At 42.6% G+C, this 26244-nt stretch overlaps 1 protein-coding gene across 1 annotated transcript; it reads left to right on the top strand.

Annotated features, from left to right (window-relative positions):
* Positions 1–23978, top strand: LOC110508720 (dual specificity testis-specific protein kinase 2). Its single transcript, XM_021589469.3, is given in 12 exon segments — positions 1–490; positions 2533–2779; positions 9364–9485; positions 11557–11605; positions 14367–14513; positions 14856–14938; positions 20739–20823; positions 20961–21044; positions 21297–21383; positions 21537–21675; positions 22913–23865; positions 23867–23978. Coding segments are annotated over 11 exon segments (1992 nt in total). The 5' UTR covers positions 1–490; positions 2533–2551; the 3' UTR covers positions 23882–23978.
* The last annotated feature ends 2266 nt before the right edge of the window (positions 23979–26244 follow it).

The raw sequence follows: 26244 nt of genomic DNA, 5'->3' as shown, positions 1-26244 counted from the left end.
GGGCAGGTCAGTGGGAGTGTTGAAGGAGCCAGACAACACTGCGCAGCAGAGCTGTCAAACGGTTGAAATATCTAACCACGGCAGACGGCAATTGTGTCTTACTAATGAGAAAACAAAATGCCACATAAGGGGGACTTTGAGTTTACGGTTTGAGGTCAGCTATACTTCGTGTAGTTAGCTAGAGTTACTTCGGCGTTGGCTGCATAACTTCTAGTTTGTTAGCGAACTGGAGTGGCTAACGTTAGCTAGCATCTCGTCTTGGACTGTTGACAAACTAAACTAGCTAACGGTATCTAGCTACACCAGCGAGCTAGCCAACTAACCACAATAAAGTTAGCCGGCTAGATAACGTTACTCTACCAGCTCGTTCATGGGGAGTATATCAAATAGCCTGCAAGTTATTATTGCAGTGAGATGGAACTAAGTTTGGCCTGTTTCATCAAGTTGTTGAAGAGTCCATCATCTCATCGTTTTAATGACACACGACAAGGTAAGAACTCTTGATAACTCTGCCACTTCTGCCAGCATGCGAGGTTGCTATTTAGTTTAGCAAGCTCGTTAGTTAACGAAGCCAGCCATTCAAATTAACTAACAGTAATGTGACCATTTAGTAACTAACTAGACAATCATTTGGTCAGCATATTGTATCCAAGCTCAAGATATATTCGTTGCTTGGTTATAGGTTGATGATTCCAGATCAGGAGAAATTGGGCCCTCCTATGAACAAGACTCTAAAATCTCAGGAATGTCAGGTATGCTGTTGCCATCCCTGATACGCACCATTTACAACATATAAGGCTCAGATAGTGAAACTAAGAATAACTCATATGTGGTGAATGCAATTCGTTGACTAGCTATTTCACAACAGAAACCTAACAATATTATCATTTATAGGCCTATACATAATGCTTTCTGTTTTCTACCCTCATCCACTCATCCCTTTTTTAATGGGGATTATCAATCTTGCACTTCCTCATAACCAGCTGACCCCCTGTTAGGATGATTTACAATATACACATTTTATTGTAGCCCATTTACACAGCTGTATAGGTTTTAAAAAAAACATTGCCTCAGGGGATCACAGGGATGTCCCGTCTGTTTTTGTTTTTTTTATTAGTGGCCCAGCCCTCTGTTAAAATTCCTCCACTTTTCCTTGCGGAGTCCCTTTATAGTTGAGTCTGCGATGTATCACTTTGGAAGCATGCATTATGTCCACACTGGCCTTGTTGTTTTTCACCAGTTATGACGTGTAGCTACTGCTGAGATGCTAGGGAGGGAAGTTAGTGTTTAGACTGGAGAAATCCCTCTTTGCCTGTATACAGTAGCCACAATGTGGCTGTGGAAGGTTTGAAATGACATCCGTTATTTATGTTGTTTCTGCTTTGAATGAAGGGAAATGTATCTTCTTTTTTTTACCCAGACAAGGCCTAGCAGCAATTGAAATGGAAGAACTAACTCACATGTTCTACATTCATTCTGCTTCTGAAAAGCTGATTTGTTTCAAGTGGCTATTTTACTCATTCTTGGCAGTGGGTGTATGATCATTATCATACAAATGCTAATTGGCAAAGATGCTTTTAGTAGTAGAGGAGGATAACATCATTTTTAAGGATACGGCTCAAGCAGCAAAAAGATCCCTGAACTGGACAATTTGATTTCAGTTGTTTTAGTTTGGGATTGGATGGGGGATGGGAATCTCACAAGAGGCTGAATTAAATATAATTATATAATTAATATTATTATATATTTTCCCAGAGTTTAATAGATCCTCTCTAGGGAAGTCACTAACTCAAGAAAAGGGGAGGACAACCAGCCCTTTGAGTAAACTCAGTAGACCTGTGCATGCTGGGAAAATCAGGGGTCCTGAATAATATAAATCAAAGGGCTGCTTCCTATGATCATTACTATGGGGTTCTTATGTCTCCTTTTATTCCTGTTCATGGCTCCCTGGTTTGTTTTGGATCCCAGTCTTGTACTTTAGCTTTATCTTGGCTTAATCTCATATAATTGGACAACCAATCCCTATTAGAGCCATTATTTGTGAACTTGTTGAGAGCGGTGGGGTTGGAGCCCTGCCGTGTGTGTCTAAGAAGATTGACCTTATCTAAAGTAATGCTTTTGTCTTTATTTTTTGTCTTGAGGGAAAAAATTTAGGAAATGTTCGAGGAATGTGTTAAATAGATTAGGCTCATTATGCCCCTCATGGCAACACGACGTGTTCCATCTTAAATGAACGACATGCGTATAAGATCACACCACACAGTCTTATGAGTTACAATACTTCAGGGGTACATGCATCACCATTTTTTTCCATACAGATGCTACAGATAAACAGATGCTACGGATAACAGCTGAAAATTGTCATATTTTTGTGTTTTCTGGCTGGTCTTCTGCAGCCTGTAAACGACCCAAACACGCCATTTCCTCAGTCTGCCTGCTGAGATAGGATTTTTGTGTTTCTTTCCCCTTAGGGCTGTAAAGAGTTGCAAAGGAGTTGTCGAAAATGTGAAACTTTCATTGAGTCCTCCACAGAGTTCACAGTGAAGAGGCAATGATGGATCGGAACAAGCGCAACTCCATCGCCGGATTCCCCTCCATGAGGCCTGACCGGCTCGATGACCTGGATGGTGGAGGAGGAGGGGAATGGGCCCCATCTCAGGTGGGAAGAGTGTGCCCCTCATCCTACCGTGCCCTCATCAGTGCCTTCTCCTGCCTGACGCGCCTTGATGACTTCATTTGCGAGTGGATCGGCTCTGGCTTCTTCTCAGAGGTCTACAGGGTGAGTTTGTTATGCTTGACCTGAAATGCAAGAGGTTTATGCCTGGTAGGTGTTGTAATTAATTCATATCAACACACAGTCACCTCAAGTTATTGGTACCCTTGATAAAGATGATAAATCAGACTATAAAAAAAATAACTGATAAAATATCGGATAAAAAAATGGGAAATTATTTTATATGAATACGATTGCTCAGAGAAAGAGATTTTGTACCAAAACAAATCTCAGATTATTGGCATCCCTACTTTAAATTAATCTAAGCTTAACCCTGTGAGACCTACAGTTGCAAAAATGCAACATGTCCTAAATTGCATCATGTACCTAAAAAATGTCAAACAGTACATAGGCTGCGTTTCTACAGGCAGACACATTTTTATATTTATTTTTTCACTTATTGGCCTTTTGACCATGATTGGTTAGAAGATCTGATGTGTTTGGTCAAAAGTTTGGTCAAAAATAATTGGGCTGACATTTTGAGTTTTGGTTGTACATCAGCAGTTTTTGTCAGTCACTTAGCCCATGTCAGCAGCAACAACAACAAAAAATCGATTGGTTAATTAGTCTAGCCAGCCATCTAAACTTGTAGTCATGGTCATAATCACGGTCGAATTATTGCCCGGGGGGGCAAATTGATTTTGTTAGTCACTCTCTCAGATATCATATTAACTGCAAACATTTCTCTCTGCCCCATTGTAAAATGTTGTAGAATTGCAGGAAATCAACTCTAAAACCTTGCAACAACATTTCCCTTAGGACACCCAAAAGGCTAGGGCTGGCTCTGACTGCGTGTGTGGGTATGGATGTGGGTACTCAGTCCCGTGAGCCATTGTAGCTCCTCATGATAAGTTACGATTTTTTTGTGGCCCCACTCCCTGCAATGTTGCTTATCCCTACTGTAAAGCAATGGTGTGTCATTTCACTCCACCTATCCGGTGTGTGACAATAAGGACACACACCGGATTACTTAGAAACCTATGATCTCATACACCGAGTTCAGCCCTCATTCTATAATTAAACATGTCAGTGGTCCGCAATACAGTTAGCTAATACATTGACTTCTGTGCAGAGTAGGAAAACCCTGCACCTCCCTCCAAACCACCCAGAGATGTTAGGTTATGGACCAGCCCCTATTGAGGTCAGACAGGCCCTTAGAGCATGCAGATACTCATGTGGCCTCTCCCTATTTCATTGATCGGTTCTCTCACAATGGACTGATTTGGGACGAGCGAAAAGCCCTTCTATATTTCCATGTCGATGTGGTTACACCTCGGAGAGCTCCCTCTGAAGAGGTTTAGTGATGGGACTGGTAGTTAGGCTACAATGGCTCTCGGGTAAGTGCTGTATCGTAAATTACACTAACCCAACCTGACAGAGTTGGTACTCGCACAGAAATGGCTGTTGACATCTGATAGGTCAAGTCCTTAACCTGACCTCAAAACATCAGTAAACTGCCTACATTCAATTTTGTTGTAACTCCCGTTTTCATTTCCTCCACCCTCAGCGCTCTTGGAAGTTAAGCCTATTTGCATTTTTATTTTCAATGCAATTAGTTGTAGACTTTAGAATTCAGCCCTACCTACTGAAATCAGAGTATTCTGTTTTTGATTGCACAAGTACCACAATAATGTCAGCACCCACCCATGTCCCATGTCTTGCATCTTAGTCATACATACAGATGGAACAGAAATAGAATGCTGAGCAGTTTACATATCTAATAGTACATGATAACCTCCATTTAATTGAAAGAGGTGAAGGTGTTGCTAGGTCTGGAGCCATGCGGCACAGTGTATGCTATTGCCTGCCTCCGAGCATGGTCACAGCAGTCTGCCTTGGGACCGCTCATTCACTGCTCATTGAATTCAAAGGGTTAATGCACACCACTCACACAGTACCGATCACTGACTTGGTGGGGGGAAGGGCAGCGTGTAGGCTCCTGCCCCAGGCTGTCTGAGGGGAAGTAATTACACCATGTATTTTAGGGAGGGAATGCCCATCCAACTTCAACATGATTGGGGCCTGCTGCCCTACATGTATTCCTCTTGTTGAACAAATGCTAAATACATTTCTTCCTCTATTAACCTGAACGCTCAGCCATGTTATAAAAGCTTTTTGATCCTTGGGGCCATTATAATGTTATAGCATCATCTGTTTCCAGTGATGCACCGATTAACTTTTTTTGGCCGATACCAATATCTGATATTTTCCTTGCCCAAAAAAATGATACCGATTTACCGGCCTTTTAAGCATTCTAGTATAGTTAACACACACACACATGGACATAGCGGTTTAAGGCACTGCAACTCAGTGCAAGAGGTGTCACTACAGTCCCTGGTTCTAATCCAGGCTGTATCACATCCGGCCGTGATTGGGAGTCACATAGGGCGATGAACAATTGGCCCAGCGTTGGCCAGGGTAGGCCGTCATTATAAATAAGAATTTGTTCTTAACTGACTTGCCTAGTTAAAGGTTACACAATACACACACACACACACACACCACACTGACCAAATGTTATTTCGTTGGCATTTACGTATGTCCCCATTACCAGTAAAACATAATCAAAACCTATTTCTGTCACTTACTTGCTGTGCTGTTTCGTTGTTCAGTCGTTTCATTCTCAACCAGGATTTCATCATACATTTAAAGCAGTGAAGTTTCAGCTCTCTTCCTCTGTGCGCACTGTCACTGTGTCCGTTTCCATCTTGTGCAGCTGTGTATGTAACATTTCATGTAAACCCTGTTTCTTGTCTGTATCGACGTAGCGGTCCTTTTACATAGCATCGAGCATGGTGTCGACCCAGTAAAGAGAGAATGCCACCGAATCGCTTGTTCACAGCCGGTGTCGGCAGTTTTGTTGAGCAGGCGTTTCAGTGCCATGACCGAGGGTATCACGTCTGCTGCAGGCACAGTTGATGAGCTTATTTCTCGAGTCAGTTGTTTGAATGGAGCTAGCTAGTGTGTTCATGTTTCCAAGTGTCAAACATGTTCTCAAATGGCATTGAAATGGCAGCAGCGGTATGACAACCAGCACATTCATGAGCATACAATACGACTTTCCCCAGCACGAAATCCTCGACGATCCACAGCTGTTAGACTCTGCATGCTCATGGGGCTGATATCGCTGGTCCAAATGTCAGTCGTGAAGCTAATAGCAGTGACGCTATTACTGTGTAACTCCGGTAGGGCAACATCTGAAAAATAGCACACTTGGTATTGTGTACCGGTGCTCGACCACGACAGAGAACGGTTGATTGTCAAGGGCAATGAATTCCATTATCTTGGCGTCAATGGATTTCGCCTTTGAGTTGTCTTGCTGAAATGTTCTTACTCTTTCAATGACTGTTTGAATTGTTGACTGCTCGATCCACACAATGGACATTGTGGGCTAGGTTAGGACTGCTGTGTTGCACATATAGCGCAAAATTTTACATGGTGTCATTACTAGAGGTCGACCGATTTATGATTTTTCAACACCGATACCGATTATTGGAGTACCCCCAAAAAAAAGCCGATACCGATTAATCGGCCGATTTTATAAAAATTAAATAAATAAAATATATATATATTTGTAATAATGACAATTACAACAACACTGAATGAACACTTATTTTAACTTAATATAATGCATCAATAAAATCAATTTAGCCTCAAATAAATAATGAAACATGTTCAATTTGGTTTAAATAATGCAAAAACAAAGTGTTGGAGAAGAAAGTAAAAGTGCAATATGTGCCATGTAAAAAAAGCTAACGTTTAAGTTCCTTGCTCAGAACATGAGAACATATGAAAGCTGGTGGTTCCTTTTAACACGAGTCGTCAATATTCCCAGGTAAGAAGTTTTAGGTTGTTATTATAGGAATTATAGGACTATTTCTCTCTATACCATTTGTATTTCATATACCTTTGACTATTGGATGTTCTTATAGGCACTTTAGTATTGCCAGTGTAACAGTATAGCTTCCAGGAACACATCGACAACAGCCACCCTCGAAGCAGCATTACCCATGCAGAGCAAGGGGAACAACCACTCCAAGTCTCAGAGCGAGTGACGTTTGAAATGCTATTAGCGCGCACCCCGCTAACTCGCTAGCCATTTCACATCGGTTACACCAGCCTAATCTCGGGAGTTGATAGGCTTGAAGTCATAAACAGCGCAATGCTTCAAGTATTGCGAAGTGCTGCTGTCAAACGCACAAAAGTGCTGTTTGAATGAATGCATACGAGCCTGCTGCTACCTACCATCGCTCAGTCAGACTGCTCTATCAAATCGTAGACTTAATTATAACATAATAACACATAGCGGTTTAAGGCACTGCAACTCAGTGGTCATTAATATAGTTTCCGGATTCGACCATCATCTCAAAAACAAGACGTTTATTCTTTCAGTGAAATACGGAACCGTTCCGGGTGGCATCCATAAGTCTAAATATTCCTGTTACATTGCACAACCTTCAATGTTATGTCCTAATTATGTAAAATTCTGGCAAATTAGGCAGCCCAAACTGTTGCATATACCCTGACTCTGCGTGCAATGAACGCAAGAGAAGTGACACAATTTCACCTGGTTAATATTGCCTGCTAACCTGGATTTCTTTTAGCTAAATATGCAGGTTTAAAAATATATACTTCTGTGTATTGATTTTAAGAAAGGTATTGATGTTTATGGTTAGGTACACATTGGAGCAACGACAGTCCTTTTTCACGAATACGCACAGCATCGATTATATGCAACGCAGGACACGCTAGATAAACTAGTAATATCATCAACCATGTGTAGTTAACTAGTGATTATGATTGATTGTTTTTTTTATAAGAAGTTTAATGCTAGCTAGCAACTTACCTTGGCTTCTTACTGCATTTGCATAACAGGCAGGCTCTTCGTGGAGTGCAATGTAATGAGGTGGTTAGAGCGTTGGACTAGTTAACCGTAAAGTTGCAAGATTGAATCCCTGTGCTGACAAGGTAAAAACCGTTCCTAGGCCGTCATTGAAAATAGGAATGTGTTGTTAACTGACTTGCTTAGTTAAATAAAGGTGTAAAAAAAATAGTTTTTTAAATAATCGGTGTCCAAAAATACCGATTTCCGATTTGTTATGAAAACTTGAAATCGTCCCTAATTAATCGGTCGACCTCTAGTCATTACATCATGTACCTACGTTATATAGGTATGCACGTCAGCTTTGACATTGGTTTTGCACATCGGCATTAAACTAGACATTGGGCCGATACCGATGTTGGCATTTTTAGCTAAAATCGTCAGATTCCGATATATTGTGCATCCCTAGCTGTTTCCAGTCTTTTCCACTCGAGATACTATGGTTCTGGCTCATGTGATGACTTGGGCTTTATGAGTGCAATGATATTTACCCTCGTTGCTTGTCAGTTTGATTTGTCGTCTCACTTAATGGACCCAAATATTTACTGTGTAATGAGGTTTCCATATCTGTCTAAGCAAACGGACAATAGATCTACATTGCTTTGAAAATGCATGAAATCAATGGAATGATCTGTTTCTTAGACTGTGTCGTGTTAACATGACTAGGTATTGACTAGCTGGAGAGACAGATTGGAAGTGCAGAGCCTTGCTGGAGCAGCCTATGGGTCTTTGTTTGAGCCAGACTCTTCTATTTTCTCTCCTGGTGGGGAAAGAGTGTGAGTGGGGAGGGTCTAGAGGAGGCCATCTGCTGCCTGCTTCTCTACTCCAGGGAAGAGGAAGGCTAGCTCCTTCTTTGTACTTGAACTTCAAGAGTGCTAAAGAAGCATTTATCACTGGAGAGACTCATCCAAATGCTACATAAATAAGGCCTAGATCGGTCTGCTTCCTTTTTCTGTACCTCAAACTTCCTTTTATCTCCTCTCTCCAACAGTGCTGATATACAACTCATATCTGTAGGAAAGTGATCATAGTGATTATGAAAAATATAACATGCACAGTATATAACCATTTATATGCATTGTATTTATTTTGTACCTGCAGACTTTGACCTGAGTGGAGCGATTTTAGTATATTCTTAGTGACTGTTGGTTTCAATGTCTTAATATTTCAGCTGGAGGAAGTGAGCAGTAGCAGATCAAGCTCACCATTTTCTCACCCTAATGCATAACTTCCTGTGGTTATGGCCCTCTGAGAAAGCATATCAATCCGACTTAAGCTTAGCGATATACAGAGAGAGTTCTGTATTGTTGTAGGTGTTCGGCTATGTATTCTCTACCAAAGCATAGACTACATTTTCTTAGCCTCGGCTCACTGTTCCTTCTAGTGCACAACTGTGGATGACAGTCAGCCACTTATCTTTGATCACATCAGAGATAATGCTGCAAGGAAGGTCAGTAACTGACCTCGTTCACAGTAGAAATAGGGAGTCAGCAGGCCTATTGCTATGGTTTCTGGATTTGGAATGAAAGGTTAGAGCAAGGGTAGAGCAAGTCATGCTCCATGATCTTGGAATATTGATCATGTTTTGAGAGTAGTGTCCTCATTAGAAGGGAATATTGATAAGGATATGGTTATAGAGAGAAGTGTATATTTTCAGTGTAACCTCCTAGATATCGCCTAAATGACCGGATTGTTGTGTTTGTTGCAGGTGCGCCACAGAGTGTCGGGCCAGGTGATGGCTCTGAAGATGAACAAACTGAGCAGTAATCGAGCCAACATGCTGAGAGAGGTCCAACTGATGAACAGACTGTCTCATCCCAATATCCTCCGGTGAGTTCCAGGAAACAAAATGATGTCTACCACTAACTATATTCAGCATAATTTTTCTTCGGCACACCACCATCATCAATATTTTGTATAGTTTGTATATCGATCTGTCCATTGAAGAAACATAAAATTCCTTCTGCAATATTATGCAATGGTGTTGAATTAATTATATCTCAAGGGGATATAAAAAATTGTGTAAAATACAGGGATAGTAAAGTTGAGTTATGGTGCCATATTCATAAGTAGGCTTATTTTCTTATGGACTTCTAGCCTAATCTGTCATTTTTAAATGTATTTTTTTAGAATGTGACTAAATATCAGTCATTTTTTAGATTTGGATCTGTAGGTATTTGTCAAAATGACATTCGCCTTTCTAATGGAATCAGTTGGGTGACCTTGATCTCCCTGATTCCGCAGAAAGCAGGTCAGAAATCTATTAACAATGGTTTTCTGGAACGACATCCTGAGTTTGGATTTCATTGACATGTACGCCCTTTCCTTTTTCACTTCTCACCAAGGATGTTTTATTTTCGTATAGCGTTGTGAGCCTGTAAAATGGGCATAAATATTCGACCAAACCCATCATGATGGGACATAATGTTTAGGATACATAATTGTATGACCAGCTATTTCTAATCTGTGAATTTAATAACCTCATGGATTAGGCTGACTGAGGCTTTGCATGATCCTGGAGGTTGTTCAAGTTTCTCTGTGACTCCTGCCATTCTGAACACGCAATGTGTCTCTGTACTGGATGATATTCTACAGAGCTCACATTCTGCTGTAGGTGGTGGGTGGGAAAGAGAGAGTGTCTGTAAGTGCTGTGCTACAATCACAGCTTTGTTGCAGCCAGTTCTGTGGGGGTGGGCAGATGAGCATGAGGGGGTCTTTGTCTGAGGAGCCCTTCGAGGACCCACAAAGTCTCACGTTTATTGGGTCATAACTCTAGCGGCTCTAACACTCGCTGTGCATACGGCCTGGCCCGTGTGTTAGGATATTGATACAGGCAATTTGTGTAATTTAGAGAAAAAAGACTTGACTGTGACTCCTGTGACTGTGACTTAAGATTTGTAAGCAGTATCTCAAGAAAAGAGAGGAAAAAGAGATTGAATGCAGCTCAAGAGAGTGAACCTGTTTTCCCCCTGAAAATTACATTCTTGTTTGCACGTCTTGTCTTGCAGCCCACCAGTGCAGAAATATTTAACCATTTCCACACCAAGAGCATTGTAATTTTTATCTCAAAAGGACTATGTTGTGGCCTCCCGGGTGGCGTAGTGGTCTCTGGTAGCTGTGCCACCAGAGACTCTGGGTTCGCGCTCTGTCGCAGCCGGCCGCAACCGGGAGGTCCGTGGGGCGACGCACAATTGGCCTAGTGTCGTCCGGGTTAGGGAGGGTTTGGCCGGTAGGGATATCCTTGTCTCATCGCGCACTAGCGACTCCTGTGGCGGGCCGGGCACAGTGCACGCTAACCAGGTCGCCAGGTGCACAGTGTTTCCTCCGACACATTGGTGCGGCTGACTTACGGTTTGGATGCGCGCTGTGTTAAGAAGCAGTGCGGCTTGGTTGGGTTGTGTTTCGGAGGACGCATGGCTTTCAACCTTCGTCTCTCCCAAGCCCGTACGGGAGTTGTAGCGATGAGACAAGATAGTAACTACTAATAATTGGATACCACGAAATTGGGGAGAAAAGGGCGTAAAAAAATAAAAAAAGGACTGTTGTCCTTCGGCCTGATTGACATTTTGTACAACCGAGGCTGCATTTACACAGGCAGCCCAAGTCAGATATTTTTTCCACTAATTGGTCTTTTGCCCAATCACACCTGACCTGATTGGTCCAAAGACCAATTAGTTCGGAATGGGCTGCCTGTGCAAACACAGACATCTATACACAGCCCACTCAAATGTTTTTTTCTGGACCCCCATAGCTTAGTCATGTCAATATAGATCAAGATTCTAAAATAAATTGGCAACGTGAGAGAAGCACAACAGGAAATATGTCTCCACCACATGTATCACTGTGGTAGTTACATGGAAACATGACCAGTCTTTTTTTTCTTTGTTTTGTCTTCCTCTAGGTTCATGGGTGTGTGTGTTCAGGAAGGCCAGCTCCATGCTCTGACTGAGGTAAGAGGAACCACTGTTCTTCTTTGTGTCTTAGAGCCTCCTATAGATGGGTATCTCCGATGTAGGCTGACTGTTGCTGGCTGTCAAGTTTCAGGTTGGAACGTTGAGACACTCTGTTTTCTTATTCAGTTTTCTGTCCACTCGATAATGGAATGTGATTCTAGAAACGTGATGGGTCCTCTAGCATCAGTATAGGCCGAGATGTGTTTTGCTTTTAATGTAGCTAATACTGTCATATTCCCCTCTGAGTCATGTTGCAGGACAGTCAGTTTGATGTTATATTACATGAGTAAGTCTCAGACAAGTAGAACCCTCTAAAAGGTAGCGGTGTGAATATAATGAAAAGGTGTTTGACTGTGTGCCCAGGGGTTTTTCTCAGGTGAACATTGACACATCACCCAGTACAGGGACCTGTAATTGAAAGAACCTTGTGTTCGCCTGAAAGAACAGTTTACTTGTGCACAAATAAAGCTGTGTGTGTTGATATTCTCAATGAGCAGCCAGGGGATGGGTTCCATTAGGGCTAAGGTTTGTTTTCAAGCTCATCTTATTTTTAACCTGTGTGTGTGTGTGTGTGTCCATGCTCTCTTGTTGCTAATGATTAGCGTTGACTAGTTAGGGAAAAAGCTTTACGACTGTCTGCCACATCACATTCACCCAAGCACTCGTGTCAAGTGAGCGATAGCAGGAAGTTATCCAATATGTGGATCCATGGAGATGAAGAGGGAGGGAGAGAGGGAAACGTCTGTGATGCCGCTCTCGCAGTTTATCGGTTCTGCTCACCCCACCCCCAGTCTCTTGGGCTTTGATGTCAGCAGCCTAAAGCCACAGGCTGTGAATACTGAAAACACTGCATCGTGTGGTTATGTTTTGTAGCTACTGCTGTGTTATAAGAACTAGCTGCTAGCTACCAGTACTGTTTACTCTGACTGGATCCTGAATTTAGCGATGGGCCAGACGGACCTCCATGGTAGGAAATGAAGAGTCAAGTTACTGTGCAGCCACAGGCTTAGATACAATCACTCCTCCGTATAAAGCTCCTTGGGCCCGTTGGGTTGGCACAGTAACCTCCGCACTGCTTTCCCACTGCTTGATAGATCTAGGCTACACATTAGGCAAATACCGATTAGGAGCATTATAATCTGGGTAATACATGACCCACTTGGGGATTACAACATTATTTGAAGATGCTTGCAGTGGTCACGAGACAATGAAATTCCCATTTTCTTTCCATCTTTCTTAGCTTTTTTCCCCCCATAGTACCCCGGCTTTTATTTAGTTTGAGGAAAGTTTCCTCAGCTGGTCAATAATATCAGTTGAGAAATTCTAAGAATAGCATCTGTGTAGATTTGTTACTCCATGTTAAGACATTTCAACTTCCTGGGTTTTGCCCCTCTTTTCCTATTGTCCACTGCTCCTGCTGTCTCTGATCTGTGATCACGTGTCAATGGCCTCACACTCCCTTCTCTGGGTGACAGGGTTTGGGGTGGAGGTGGGGTGATGTGGCCTTATAACCTAAAACAGGCCTCCGAGTCTCGTCTATAAACCTACTGGATGCATGGAGTGGATCATATCCACACTGACCGACTGGCAGCAAGATTTGTCTGGGCTTCACCCATTTAGGGGAGGCTCCTAGTGGAGCATTAGGCATGCAGACGACAGATGCAGGGGGGCTACAGAGGAATTTGTAAGGTAAAGCCGACGTAATCCTCTCCTGCGTCTGGGATTGGTTTGGGAATGGTCTGCAGGGCAGGGGGAGGGAAGACAGAGGAGGTAGTGTAGAGGGCCTTACAGCATGGGGGGCTTTTAGTGCCTAAGCTTAGACCCATGGACATGAATATCCAACACACTTGAAGTGAATTTGTTTCACTGGTATCGCATGCATATCCTGTGGTAAACTATAGGCCTACCTGGACAGTATATTGTCTAGGTTGACTTACTATCAGGCCGACTTCAAACATTCTACCTGAACAAAGGTAGACTGAAGCACAAGTCAAAAGTGAGTGACGTTGTAACCTCTTCACTTTGGGCAGACCCAATTCTGCTCACTAATCCCATTAAACGGTATAGGCTGTGTTCATATATTGTGATATTTACAAGTTCCAGCTGTGTGAACACAGACACTTTTGAGTTATGTTAACTTTCCTAAGCCATCAATGAAGTCATTGTGACAGTTTGCCAAGAAAACTAAAACACAACAGTCTAGAACCACTGGGGAGGCCCAGAGAAATGAGGTCAGTCAGTCTGTCTTACTCTCTTCGTTACTCTTGTCCACTTTCATTTCTCTCTGTAATTAATTGTCACCATAGTAGTTCTGTATATGGGACAGCCAAGCCTGTCGCGATTAAAGCTGACATGCACAACGTAAAAGAGAGAGCTACTTTCTAGCACATTCCCACTTCACTTTGCTTTCCCTGCACACAGTCCCGTCTGTGTCTGTCACTGTCATTGTCCCCAAATGTGCCTGGCATTAGATTGATGCTATGTTTAGAGCGCTCAGAGTAACTCAATTGAGTTCTTTGACCTGTCTTTCGGAATGGAGGGGTGTGTAGAGTATCCCCAAATGACTGACAGGATGCTGTAACAATGACTTGACTTATAGTGCAGTACCTTATTATATAGGGTACACACAGTAGGCCTATATATGGAAATTGAATTCAAGATTATGTGCATTTAAGCCATACTAGTAATGTGTACTTTTGTACGGAAGCCTAATTTTAATAATGGGAGCATTGTGTTTTCTCTCTCGACCTTTCTGCAGTACATCAACGGTGGGAACCTGGAGCAGCTGTTGGACAGCAACAAGCCTCTGAGCTGGGCTGCCAGGCTCAAGCTGGCCTGTGAGATCGCCAATGGCCTGGGCTACCTGCACTCCAAAGGCATTTTCCACCGGGACCTAACCTCCAAAGTGGGTGGCTGTTAACTGTGGATGGATGCGTCCAGAATGGCAACCTATTCCCTACATAGTGCACTACTTTTCTGGTGCACTATATAGGGAATAGGTTGCAATTTCAGATGCACCTGTGTCTCCTTTCTACAACCGAGATAAGAATCATCGATCTAGTCAGCCTTCATATACAGCAACACGCGCTTCAGTTTCTGTTCTTCAAACCTTGGGAGTTGGAAACTGGTTTTCTGCAGAGTACATAATGTTATTGTAAGATGTGTTTATCTGGCTAAATCGGCGGCTTGTGCATGGGGGCTTTGATGGAAGCTGATGATGGAATGTATGCACACTGTTTATCCTCAGAACTGCCTGATCAAGTCTGAGGAGAATGTCTACACGGCAGTGGTAGGGGACTTTGGTCTTGCTGAGAAGATTCCCAACCAAGAGTAAGTCATTTCCACGGAAACACTTATTTATCAAACATGGTCATGACATGATCAAGACTCAAATTGAATCCCAAAGTAAAATATATATATATATACACAGTGCCTTGCGAAAGTATTCGGCCCCCTTGAACTTTGTGACCTTTTGCCACATTTCAGGCTTCAAACATAAAGATATAAAACTGTATTTTTTTGTGAAGAATCAACAACAAGTGGGACACAATCATGAAGTGGAACGACATTTATTGGATATTTCAAACTTTTTTTAACAAATCAAAAACTGAAAAATTGGGCGTGCAAAATTATTCAGCCCCTTTACTTTCAGTGCAGCAAACTCTCTCCAGAAGTTCAGTGAGGATCTCTGAATGATCCAATGTTGACCTAAATGACTAATGATGATAAATACAATCCACCTGTGTGTAATCAAGTCTCCGTATAAATGCACCTGCACTGTGATAGTCTGAGGTCCATTAAAAGCGCAGAGAGCATCATGAAGAACAAGGAACACACCAGGCAGGTCCGAGCTACTGTTGTGAAGAAGTTTAAAGCCGGATTTGGATACAAAAAGATTTCCCAAGCTTTAAACATCCCAAGGAGCACTGTGCAAGCGATAATATTGAAATGGAAGGAGTATCAGACCACTGCAAATCTACCAAGACCTGGCCGTCCCTCTAAACTTTCAGCTCATACAAGGAGAAGACTGATCAGAGATGCAGCCAATAGGCCCATGATCACTCTGGATGAACTGCAGAGATCTACAGCTGAGGTGGGAGACTCTGTCCATAGGACAACAATCAGTTGTATATTGCACAAATCTGGCCTTTATGGAAGAGTGGCAAGAAGAAAGCCATTTCTTAAAGATATCCAGCAAAAGTGTTGTTTAAAGTTTGCCACAAGCCACCTGGGAGACACACCAAACATGTGGAAGAAGGTGCTCTGGTCAGATGAAACCAAAATTGAACTTTTTGGCAACAATGCAAAACGTTATGTTTGGCGTAAAAGCAACACAGCTGAACACACCATCCCCACTGTCAAACATGGTGGTGGCAGCATCATGATTTGGGCCTGCCTTTCTTCAGCAGGGACAGGGAAGATGGTTAAAATTGATGGGAAGATGGATGAAGCCAAATACAGGACCATTCTGGAAGAAAACCTGATGGAGTCTGCAAAAGACCTGAGACTGGGACGGAGATTTGTCTTCCAACAAGACAATGATCCAAAACATAAAGCAAAATCTACAATGGAATGGTTCAAAAATAAACATATCCAGGTGTTAGAATGGCCAAGTCAAAGTCCAGACCTGAATCCAATCGAGAATCTGTGGAAAGAACTGAAAACTGCTGTTCACAAATGCTCTCCATCCAACCTCACTGAGCTCGAGCTGTTTTGCAAGGAGGAATGGGAAACAATTTCAGTCTCTCGATGTGCAAAACTGATAGAGACATACCCCAAGCGACTAACAGCTGTAATCGCAGCAAAAGGTGGCGCTACAAAGTATTAACTTAAGGGGGCTGAATAATTTTGCACGCCCAATTTTTCAGTTTTTGATTTGTTAAAAAAGTTTGAAATATCCAATAAATGTCGTTCCACTTCATGATTGTGTCCCACTCTTTGTTGATTCTTCACAAAAAAATACAGTTTTATATCTTTATGTTTGAAGCCTGAAATGTGGCAAAAGGTCGCAAAGTTCAAGGGGGCCGAATACTTTCGCAAGGCACTGTGTATATATATGTGTATATGTAATCACACACACAGTTGAAGTCAGGAGTTTACATACACCTTAGCCAAATACATTTAAACTCAGTTTTTCACAATTCCTGACATTTTAATTCTAGTAAGAACTCCCTGTCCTAGGTTAGTTAGGATCACCACTTTATTTTAAGAATGTTAAATGTCAAACTAATAGTAGAGAGAATGAATAATTTATTTCAGCTTTTATTTCTTTCATCACATTCCCAGTGGGTCAGAAGTTTACATACACTCAATTAGTATTTGGTAGCATTGCCTTTAAATTGTTTAACTTGGGTCAAACGTTTCGGGTAGCCTTCCACAAGCTTCCCACAATAAGTTGGGTGAATTTTGGCCCATTCCTCCTGACAGAGCTGGTGCAACTGAGTCAGGTTTGTAGGCCTCCTTGCTCACAAATTTTGCCCACAAATTTTCTATAGGATTGAAGTCAGGGCTTTGTGATGGCCACGTCAATACCTTGCCTTTATTGTCCCTTAGCCATTTTGCCACAACTTTGGAAGCATGCTTGGGGTTATTGTCCATTTGGAAGACCCATTTGCAACCAAGCTTTAACTTCCTGACTGATGTCTTGAGATGTTGCTTCAATATATCCATATAATTTTCTGTCCTCATGATGCCATCTAATTTGTGAAGTGTACCAGTCCCTCCTGCAGCAAAGCACCCCCACAACATGATGCTGCCACCCATGTGCTTCACGGTTGGGATGGTGTTCTTCGGCTTGCAAGCGTCCCCCCTTTTCCTCCAAACGTAACAACGGTCATTATGGGCAAACCGTTCTATTTTTGTTTCATCAGACCAGAGGATATTTCTCCGAAAAGTGCGATCTTTGTCCCCATGTGCAGTTGCAAACCGTAGTCTGGCTTTTTTATGGCGGTTTTGGAGCAGTGGCTTCTTCCTTGCTGAGCGGCCTTTCAGGTTATGTCGATATAGGACTCGTTTAACTCTGGATATATATTGTACCTGTTTCCTCCAGCATCTTCACAAGGTCCTTTGCTGGTGTTCTGGGATTGATTTGCACTTTTCGCACCAAAGTACGTTCATCTCTAGGAGACAGAACGCGTCTCCTTCCTGAGCGGTATGACAGCTGCGTGGTCCCATGGTGTTTATGCTTGCGTACTATTGTTTGTACAGATGAACGTGGTACCTTCAGGCGTTTGGAAATTGCTCCAAGGATGAACCAGACTTGTTTACGTCTAAAAAAAAAATCTGAGGTCTTGGCTGATTTCTTTTCATTTTCCCATGATGTCAAGCAAAGAGGCACTGAGTTTGAAGGTAGTCCTTGAAATGCATCCACAGATACACCTCCAATTAACTCAAATGTTGTCAATTAGCCTATCAGAAGCTTCTAAAGCCATGACCATTTTCATGATCATTTTCTGGAATTTTCCAAGCTGTTTAAAGGCACAGTCAACTTAGTGTATGTAAACTTCTCACCCACTGGAATTGTGATACAGTGAAATAATCTGTCTGTAAACAATTGTTGGAAAAAGTACTTGTCATGCACAAAGTAGATGTCCTAACCGACTTGCCAAAACTCTAGTTTGTTAACAAGAAATTTGTGGAGTGGTTGAAAAACGAGTTTTAATGACTCCAACCTAAGTGTATGTAAACATCCGACTTCAACGTGTGTGTGTGTGTGTGTGTGTGTGTGTGTTATTTCAGATTTGCTCCTTTGAGTCAGTCCAGTTAAATCTCTCTGTACGAAATGAATGTGGGACTGGGAGGTAAAGGGATGGACAAGTGCCAGTAGGAGGGGGACATTTGATTAGGAAGGAACATGAAGTACTGTTCAGGTCAGGAATAAACTGGAGCGCTCGGCTAATAATACCAGAGCAGGTTAAGAAGGCCCCGCTCTCTCCTGGCTAGGACTTATTACATATGCCTTGCAAAAGTATTCAGACCCCTTGGATTTCTTCACATTTTGTGTTACAAAGCAGGATGATTCAAATGTGTTTATGTCAATTGTTACTCAACAATATACACAATTCTCTGTCAAAGTGGAGGATTTTATTTTATTAATACAAAATTGAACGACTACAATATAGCCTTTCTACAAGTATTCAGCCCCTTAGTTTAGGCAAGCCTAAATTAGTTTAGGAGAAAAATGTTGCTTAACAAATCACCCAAAAATAAATCCTGGACTCCCTCTGTGAAATAATAGGGGTTGACATAACAAATAATTATGACTACCTCTTCCTCTGTTCCCCATGCATACATCTGTAAGGTCCCTCAGTCAAGTATTGAATTTCAAACACAGATTATTTCAAGATCTTTATCAAGAAGGGCAGTGATTGGTAGATGGTTAACAATAACAAATCAGACATTGACTCTCTTTAAGAATGGTCTAGTTACTAATTATGCTGTGCATTATGTATTAAACCACCTAGACAGCTCAAAGATAGTCATCATTCTGAGCTGCAGTACAGGAATGAAACTGCTTAGGGATGTTACCATGACATGCTGACCACACAGCTCCCGTTACTTGCACGAGCATTGCAAAATATATTTACACATGCATGTTATTCAATCATTTCATCCAAACTACTCGTCTGCATTAAGGTGGCAATGCACCTTAAAGTTGGTTGCCAACCTCCATATAAAATCCAAAGAGGAGGAAGGAAGGAAGGAGGAAAGATTACTAGAAACTAACTAGGTTGACCCTTTTATCTGTGGATTAATTGTCAGAGTAGAGGACCTTGTGCATTTCAGGTAAAATAACAACCCAATGTTTTTCCTAGGACAAATTAGCTAGCAACAGCAAGCTAGCGGGCTAAATGGCCATGAATGTTTTGACCTGTCCCCAATTGAATATAGGTGGTTCAGAGCTCACTTTGATATTTCAACCTGCGCGTCCTGATCGCGTCTGGTGGGGCTGGACAAAATCAATATGCACGTGGACGCACGTGCATGCCCGGTCTACTCGGCATGTGAGGCCATTTGATGATTTTAAAATGGCTAGAGTTCATTGGCTGTGATGAGAGAGAACTAATGGATCAACAACATTGTAGTGACTCCACAATAATGACATAGTGAAAAGAAGAATACAAATATTCCAAAACCTGCATCTTGTATGCAACTAGGCACTAAAGTAATAATGCAAAAACACATGGCAAAGGAATACACTTTCTGGCTTAAACGCAAAGCCCTATGTTTGGGGCAAATCAACACATCACTGAGTAACTGCTTCCTTATTTTCAAGCATGGTGGTGGCTGCATCATGGTATGGGTATTCTTGACATCGGAAATTACTGGGGAGTTTTTCAGGATTAAAATAAACTGGATAGGGCTAAGCACTGGCAACATCCTAGAGGAAAACCTGCTTCAGTCTGCTTTACTCCAGAGACTGGGAGAAGAATTCACCTTTCAGCAGGACAATAACTTACGACCAAAGACCAAATCTACACTGGAGTTGAAGACAGTGACGGTTCCTAAGTGACCAAGTAACGGTATTGATTTAAATCAGCTTGAAATACTATGGCAAGCCAAGACTTGAAAATTGCTGGCGAAGCATGATTCCCAACATCATGACAGAGCTTGAAGAATTCTGAAAAGAATAATAGACAAATATTGCGCAATCAAGGTGTGCAAATCTCTTGGAGACTTACCCAAGAAGACTCTTCGCTGTAATGGCTGCCAAAGGTGTTTCTAACATGTATGGACTCAGGGAGCTGAATACTTATGCAACAACTACTATATTTTAGTTATTACATTTTTATTAGTTTTTAAAAAAACGTTTTTTTTCTTCCACTTTGACATATTTTGTCTGGATTGTTGTGTTACAATTGATTTAATTGTATTTTTTTTGACAATTAAATGTGAAGAAATCCAAAGGGGTCTGGATAATTTTTTGCAAGGCACTGTACCTGATCATGAATAGACTTGTTCCTCAAAACAGTCATGGAGAAGGAACATCAAATGTTTGGTTTGTCTGCTAATTGTTGTGATAAAAATGGTCAAATTGAATGAAGTAATTAATTGCATTATAATTGCATCTCACCCAAAAGACAACCTCCAGTCTAACGTCTTTCTTGCTGTACTTGTGTTGTGCCTGCAGTGGTGAGGGGGAGAAGCTGGCGGTGGTGGGCTCTCCCTTCTGGATGGCTCCTGAGGTGCTGAGAGATGAACCCTACAATGAGAAGGTAGGTCCCTGACTTCTGAACTCTAAACCTTGACCTCACCCTGAACTAAACTGGACCACTTGTCTCCTACAACCCCCCCCAACCCAAGCTAAGAACTCATCTTGAATGTCTGTCTCTCTGTTTTCTTCCGTTTCCAGGCGGATGTGTTCTCCTACGGTATTGTCCTCTGTGAGATCATTGCCCGAATACAGGCCGACCCCGATTACCTTCCTCGCACTGAAGTGAGGATTGTTCCGTTTCCTCTGTCCTCTATCGCCTTGATACATCCTGACATTACATAAGACAAACACTCATTACACTCATGTCTGGTCTAGTTGACATGATGTTGGCACCGGGGGTGGTTTAGAAGAGCACAGCTCTTTCAATATGTTGGGTTAGATGCCAAAAATAGATGAACATGGATAACATCCCAAAGTATGGATTTCCTGTCTGATCTCTCCCCCTACTCCCTCTCTCCTCTCCCTCCCTGATAGAACTTTGGCCTGGATTATCATGCCTTCCAGCACATGGTAGGAGACTGTCCTCATGACTTCCTACAGCTGGCCTTCAACTGCTGCAACGTGAGTCTGCCCTCGATCTCTTAATTATTCCAAAACACACGACTGCTTCCAAAATGTGTATTTGATTGTATGGAAAAGAAACTAGTAACATAATCTGAATTAGTAGTACCCTCTTATCTTGTTTGACCTGGCTACTCTATCCCCTCTCTCCAGATGGACCCCAAGCTGCGGCCCTCGTTCCCTGAGCTCGTCAAGAGGCTGGAGGAGATCCTGTGTCGGTTGAAGGCAGAGGAGTCTGGACGAGAGAGGATCCCCCTCAGTGGGGAAAATGACAAGAAGACCATCCCCAAAGGTGATGTCTCAATCACCTCATATCTAAAGCCCCTTCAGAAGACTGACTGCCAAGGCAGTGGGACTGTTTTATTCATTCTCGAGTTGAATTTTATGAGGATAGCATAACATTAGCATTATCAAAACCACAAACATCACCACAAGATGAACTCCCTAAAACAGTTACAACAGTGTAAAGATGCCCCTCAGTTACCACTTTCCCTTCAATGTCCACTACACATGATTTTGAATCTCCAAGTCTGTGATCTAGTGTTGCAGATGCACTTGTACAGACATTAAAACTTCGCCTGACATTATTGGTTTTCATAGTGGCAACTCCCCCTGACTGCCATGTGTTCGCCTACAGTCCTGCACCACTTGACACCCAGTTTCTTGCACAGTGTCAGGACTACACAGTGCAGACAAATAGTTTCTTGGAACCTGGAAGAAGCTGTAAACCAAGCAGCAGTGAGGCTGCCAGTAGCTGCTCCACATTGTAATCTGCCTGTTGCGTATCCCCTAGGGTTGCCTCCCAAATTACACCCTTTCCCTTTATAGTGTACTACTTTTGACCAGGGCTCACACTATATAGGGAATAGGCTGCCATTTTGGATGTACCTCAGGTCTACTCTAAATAGGTCCAGTGGCAAGCCAATGCTGTCCTTTCCCTCCCAGCTCTGTCCCAAAGAGTAATTTACTTTCCCCAGTCCTTTCCTCTACTGTTATGATAGTGTTTGTTTGCAGGTTCAAGTTGCCTTACTACAATTTAACATGACGTACATTTCTAAGCTCTTAGGTGTTTCTCAAACCCCCGATTTTGTGAAACAAAGAATAAGCTACAGTAATGTTGCTAAGTGGGAACCACCATGTACACAGAGAGTATGTTGGAAATCATTCGTCTTTTCTCAGATTCTATTTCATTTCTAATTTGGTTCATGGGAGTACCGGTTCTGGACTTTTAGCTAGTTTTCCTTCCTCGGCCAGTCACTCCCGCTTCACTGTTTGTCTACCTTCGGCTTCCCAGTCCAATTTAGTATTTCTACATTATATCTTATAAACAATTTGCATATGTTCCCACCAATGCAATTTACTTAAATGTAAAAATTTGACTGTGCCTTGTTTGTTTCTCTTGCCTGTACTGTCGTTCTTGGCTTATATTGCCCCCTGGTGGTTACATTGGGAACTTACACTTCATAACAATCCCATGTGTTGTGAGGAAGAGATGTTTGACTGTTGCTTCTCTCTCCCTCTCTCTCCAGGTCCAGGTGAAAAGGTCCAGGGGATTAAGAGGTTAAACTCGTTGGGTCTGCAGGACGACAAGATCCCTCCCAAATCACCACGTCCTCGTCGCAATATCTGGCTCTCCCGCAGCCAGTCAGACATCTTCTCCCGCAAGCCAGGCAGGAAGGTCAATGTCCATGACCCTTACTACAACCCAGGCCCCAGGGCTGTGCCAGGGGCCCGCAAGATCAACCCCTTCAATGCCCGTGAGGACCTGTGCGGAGGCAAGATCAAGTTCTTTGACGTGCCAAGCAAGTCCGTGTTCTCCCTGATGTTCGACTTGCACTCTCTCCAGGACAGCGTGTTTTCCTCTGGGACCCAGACCCACTCTGGAGCCCCCGTCCACCCGGGCATGTGGCAGGAGACCTGGTTCACCGGCAGGCAGTGCCGTTCTCTGCCCGCCTCCCCCCAGCTGGCCCTCTCAGATGGCTCCTGCCCCCCGACCTCCTGTCCCATCTCTGCCACTGTCTACAAGTGTGACTCGGCCCAACTGGGCCAAGAGGTCAGGCAGAAGGTGCTCAGCGCCTGGGCCAGGAAATATGCTGTGATAGAGATCCCACCGTACCATGGAGGTCAAGAAAAGGTAAAGAAAGAGGAGGAGAACAGAATAGATGAGAGCTGGCTTCCTTCTCCCATGCCCAGTGACAGTGCAGAGGCTATGGACTGCTCTAGCAGCCAAGGGAGCCCAGTGGAGGACAAGGACAAACACTTCTACCCCATGCAGGCCCAGAATGGAGGACCAGTGGAGGACAGTAGAGGCGTGGTGTCTATGTGTGAGGAGATGGAGGCTGAGGACCAGGAGGGCATGCAGCAGCAGCAACAGACCTCCTGTTCCACTGTCACCCTCAGCCCAGCCACAAACGGAGGCCATCTGAGTCCCATCGTACTGGTGCCATGTACGGCCATACACGCCTCCACAGAACTGCCATCTTAAGTGTGACATCTAGAACTAAAACAGGTCATGGAGAAAAGGCGCTTTGAGAGAGACACTCCTCAGAGAGACCCTCAGATCATCTTTATTGATGCTTTGCAGATAGATTATTTTTTCAAGATTGTTTTTATTTAATATACTGAAAAGTGCTTATTTTTTTTCTTAAAGGTGTCCCTAAACCAGGGTTATTCTAATTCCTTGATGTTATTTGTGTGTATGCTGGTTTTAAATCACTGCCTACTCCTTGATGTTTTATTGTGATTATATTCTGCCCCATAGGGAAATGCATGGAAGTACATGTACAGTTGAAGTTGGAAGTTTACATACTCCTTAGCCAAATACATTTAAACGCAGTCTTTCACAATTCCTGACATTTAATCCTTGTAAGAATTCCCTGTTTTAGGTGAGTTAGGATCACCACTTTATTTTAAGAATGTGAAATGTCAGATTAAAAGCAGATAATTATTTATTTCAGCTTTTATTTCTTTCATCACATTCCCAGTTGGTCAGAAGTTTACATACACTCAATTAGTATTTGGCAGCATGGCCTTTAAATTGTTTAACTTGGGTCAAATGTTTTGGATAGCCTTCCACAAGCTTCCCACAATACGTTGGGTGAATTTTGGCCCATTCCTCCTGACAGAGCTGGTGTAACTGAGTCAGGTTTGTAGGCCTCCTTGCTCACACACGCCTTTTCAGTTCTGCCCACAAATTTTCTATAGGATTGAGGTCAGGGCTTTGATGGCCACGTCAATACCTTGACTTTGTTGTCCTTAAGCTATTTTGCCACAACTTTGGAAGTATGCTTGGGGTCATTGTCCATTTGGAAGACCCATTTGCGACCAAGCTTTAACTTCCTGACTGATGTCTTGAGATGTTGCTTCAATATATCCACATAATTTTCTGTCCTCATGATGCCATCTATTTTGTGAGTGCACCAGGCCCTCCTGTAGCAAAGCCCCCCCACAACATGATGCTGCTACCCCGTGCTCTACGGTTGGGATGGTGTTCTTCGGCTTGCAAGCATCCCCCTTTTTCCTCCAAACATTACAATGGTCATTATGGCCCAACAGTTCTATTTTTGTTTCATCAGACCAGAGGACATTTCTCCAAATAGTATGATCTTTGTCCCCATGTGCAGTTGCAAACCATAGTCTGGCTTTTTTATGGCGGTTTGGTAGCAGTGGCTTCTTCCTTGCTGAGCGGCCTTTCAGGACTTGTTTTACTGTGGATATATATATACTTTTGTACCTGTTTCCTCCAGCATCTTCACAAGGTCCTTTGCTGTTGTTCTGGGATGGATTTGCACTTTTCGCATTAATCTCTAGGAGACAGAACGCGTCTCCTTCCTGAACGGTATGACAGCTGCGTGGTCCCATGGTGTTTATACTTGCGTACTATTGTTTGTACAGATGAACGTGGTACCTTCAGGGGTTTGGAAATTGCTCCAAGGATGAACAAGACTTGTGGAGGTCTACAATTTATTTTCTGAGGTCTTGGCTGTTTTCTTTTGATTTTCCAATGATGTCAAGCAAAGAGGCACTGAGTTTGAAGGTAGTCCTTGAAATGCATCCACAGATACACCTCCAATTAACTCAAATGTTGTCAATTAGCCTATCAGAAGCTTCTAAAGCCATGACCATTTTCATGATCATTTTCTGGAATTTTCCAAGCTGTTTAAAGGCACAGTCAACTTAGTGTATGTAAACTTCTGACCCACTGGAATTGTGATACAGTGAAATAATCTGTCTGTAAACAATTGTTGGAAATATTACTTGTCATGCACAAAGTAGATGTCCTAACCGACTTGCCAAAACTATAGTTTGTTGACAAGAAATTTGTGGAGTGGTTGAAAAACAAGTTTTAATGACTCCAACTAAAGTGTATGTAAACTTCTGACTTCAACTATACATATGAAAGTAACAAATCTAACACTCTTAACATGGAGAAAGGGTTGTGGTCTGAATGAAAAACGGCATACTCACTGCCTTCCCAACATTGAGATCCCTGCCTTAAGATTCATAGTGACTGGTAGTATTTTTGTTCTGGACGATTGTGCGTTTCAGATGAACGAGTCCAAGCTAAGGTGTAGGGAATAGATCCTTACCATTTTTATTAAAGGGCTAGTTAATGAGTGGTTTACCAGACTACTGAGGTCTCTTGTGGAGACTAATAAAAATGTACATTACAGAGCATTTAAACAGTAAACTTACCAGTAAAACAAGTTTGTTTAAATGTACACCCCCACGAGCACTGGAAATGTGATCGTTTGTACATACCTTTAACATTTTGAAATGTTTGGCAGGCCTATATGTTGGTGTGCACATTTTTAAGGATTGTTTTTCAGATGACTGCTTAGAGAGAAACTGGTTCAGAATC

This window comes from Oncorhynchus mykiss, chromosome 28 (genome assembly GCF_057628025.1).
Source record: "Oncorhynchus mykiss isolate SJ-2025 chromosome 28, ASM5762802v1, whole genome shotgun sequence".
NCBI classification, from domain to species: Eukaryota; Metazoa; Chordata; class Actinopteri; order Salmoniformes; family Salmonidae; genus Oncorhynchus; species Oncorhynchus mykiss.
The sequence above is the reverse complement of the archived record's forward strand: the minus strand, read 5'-3'. Positions and strand labels throughout refer to the sequence as shown.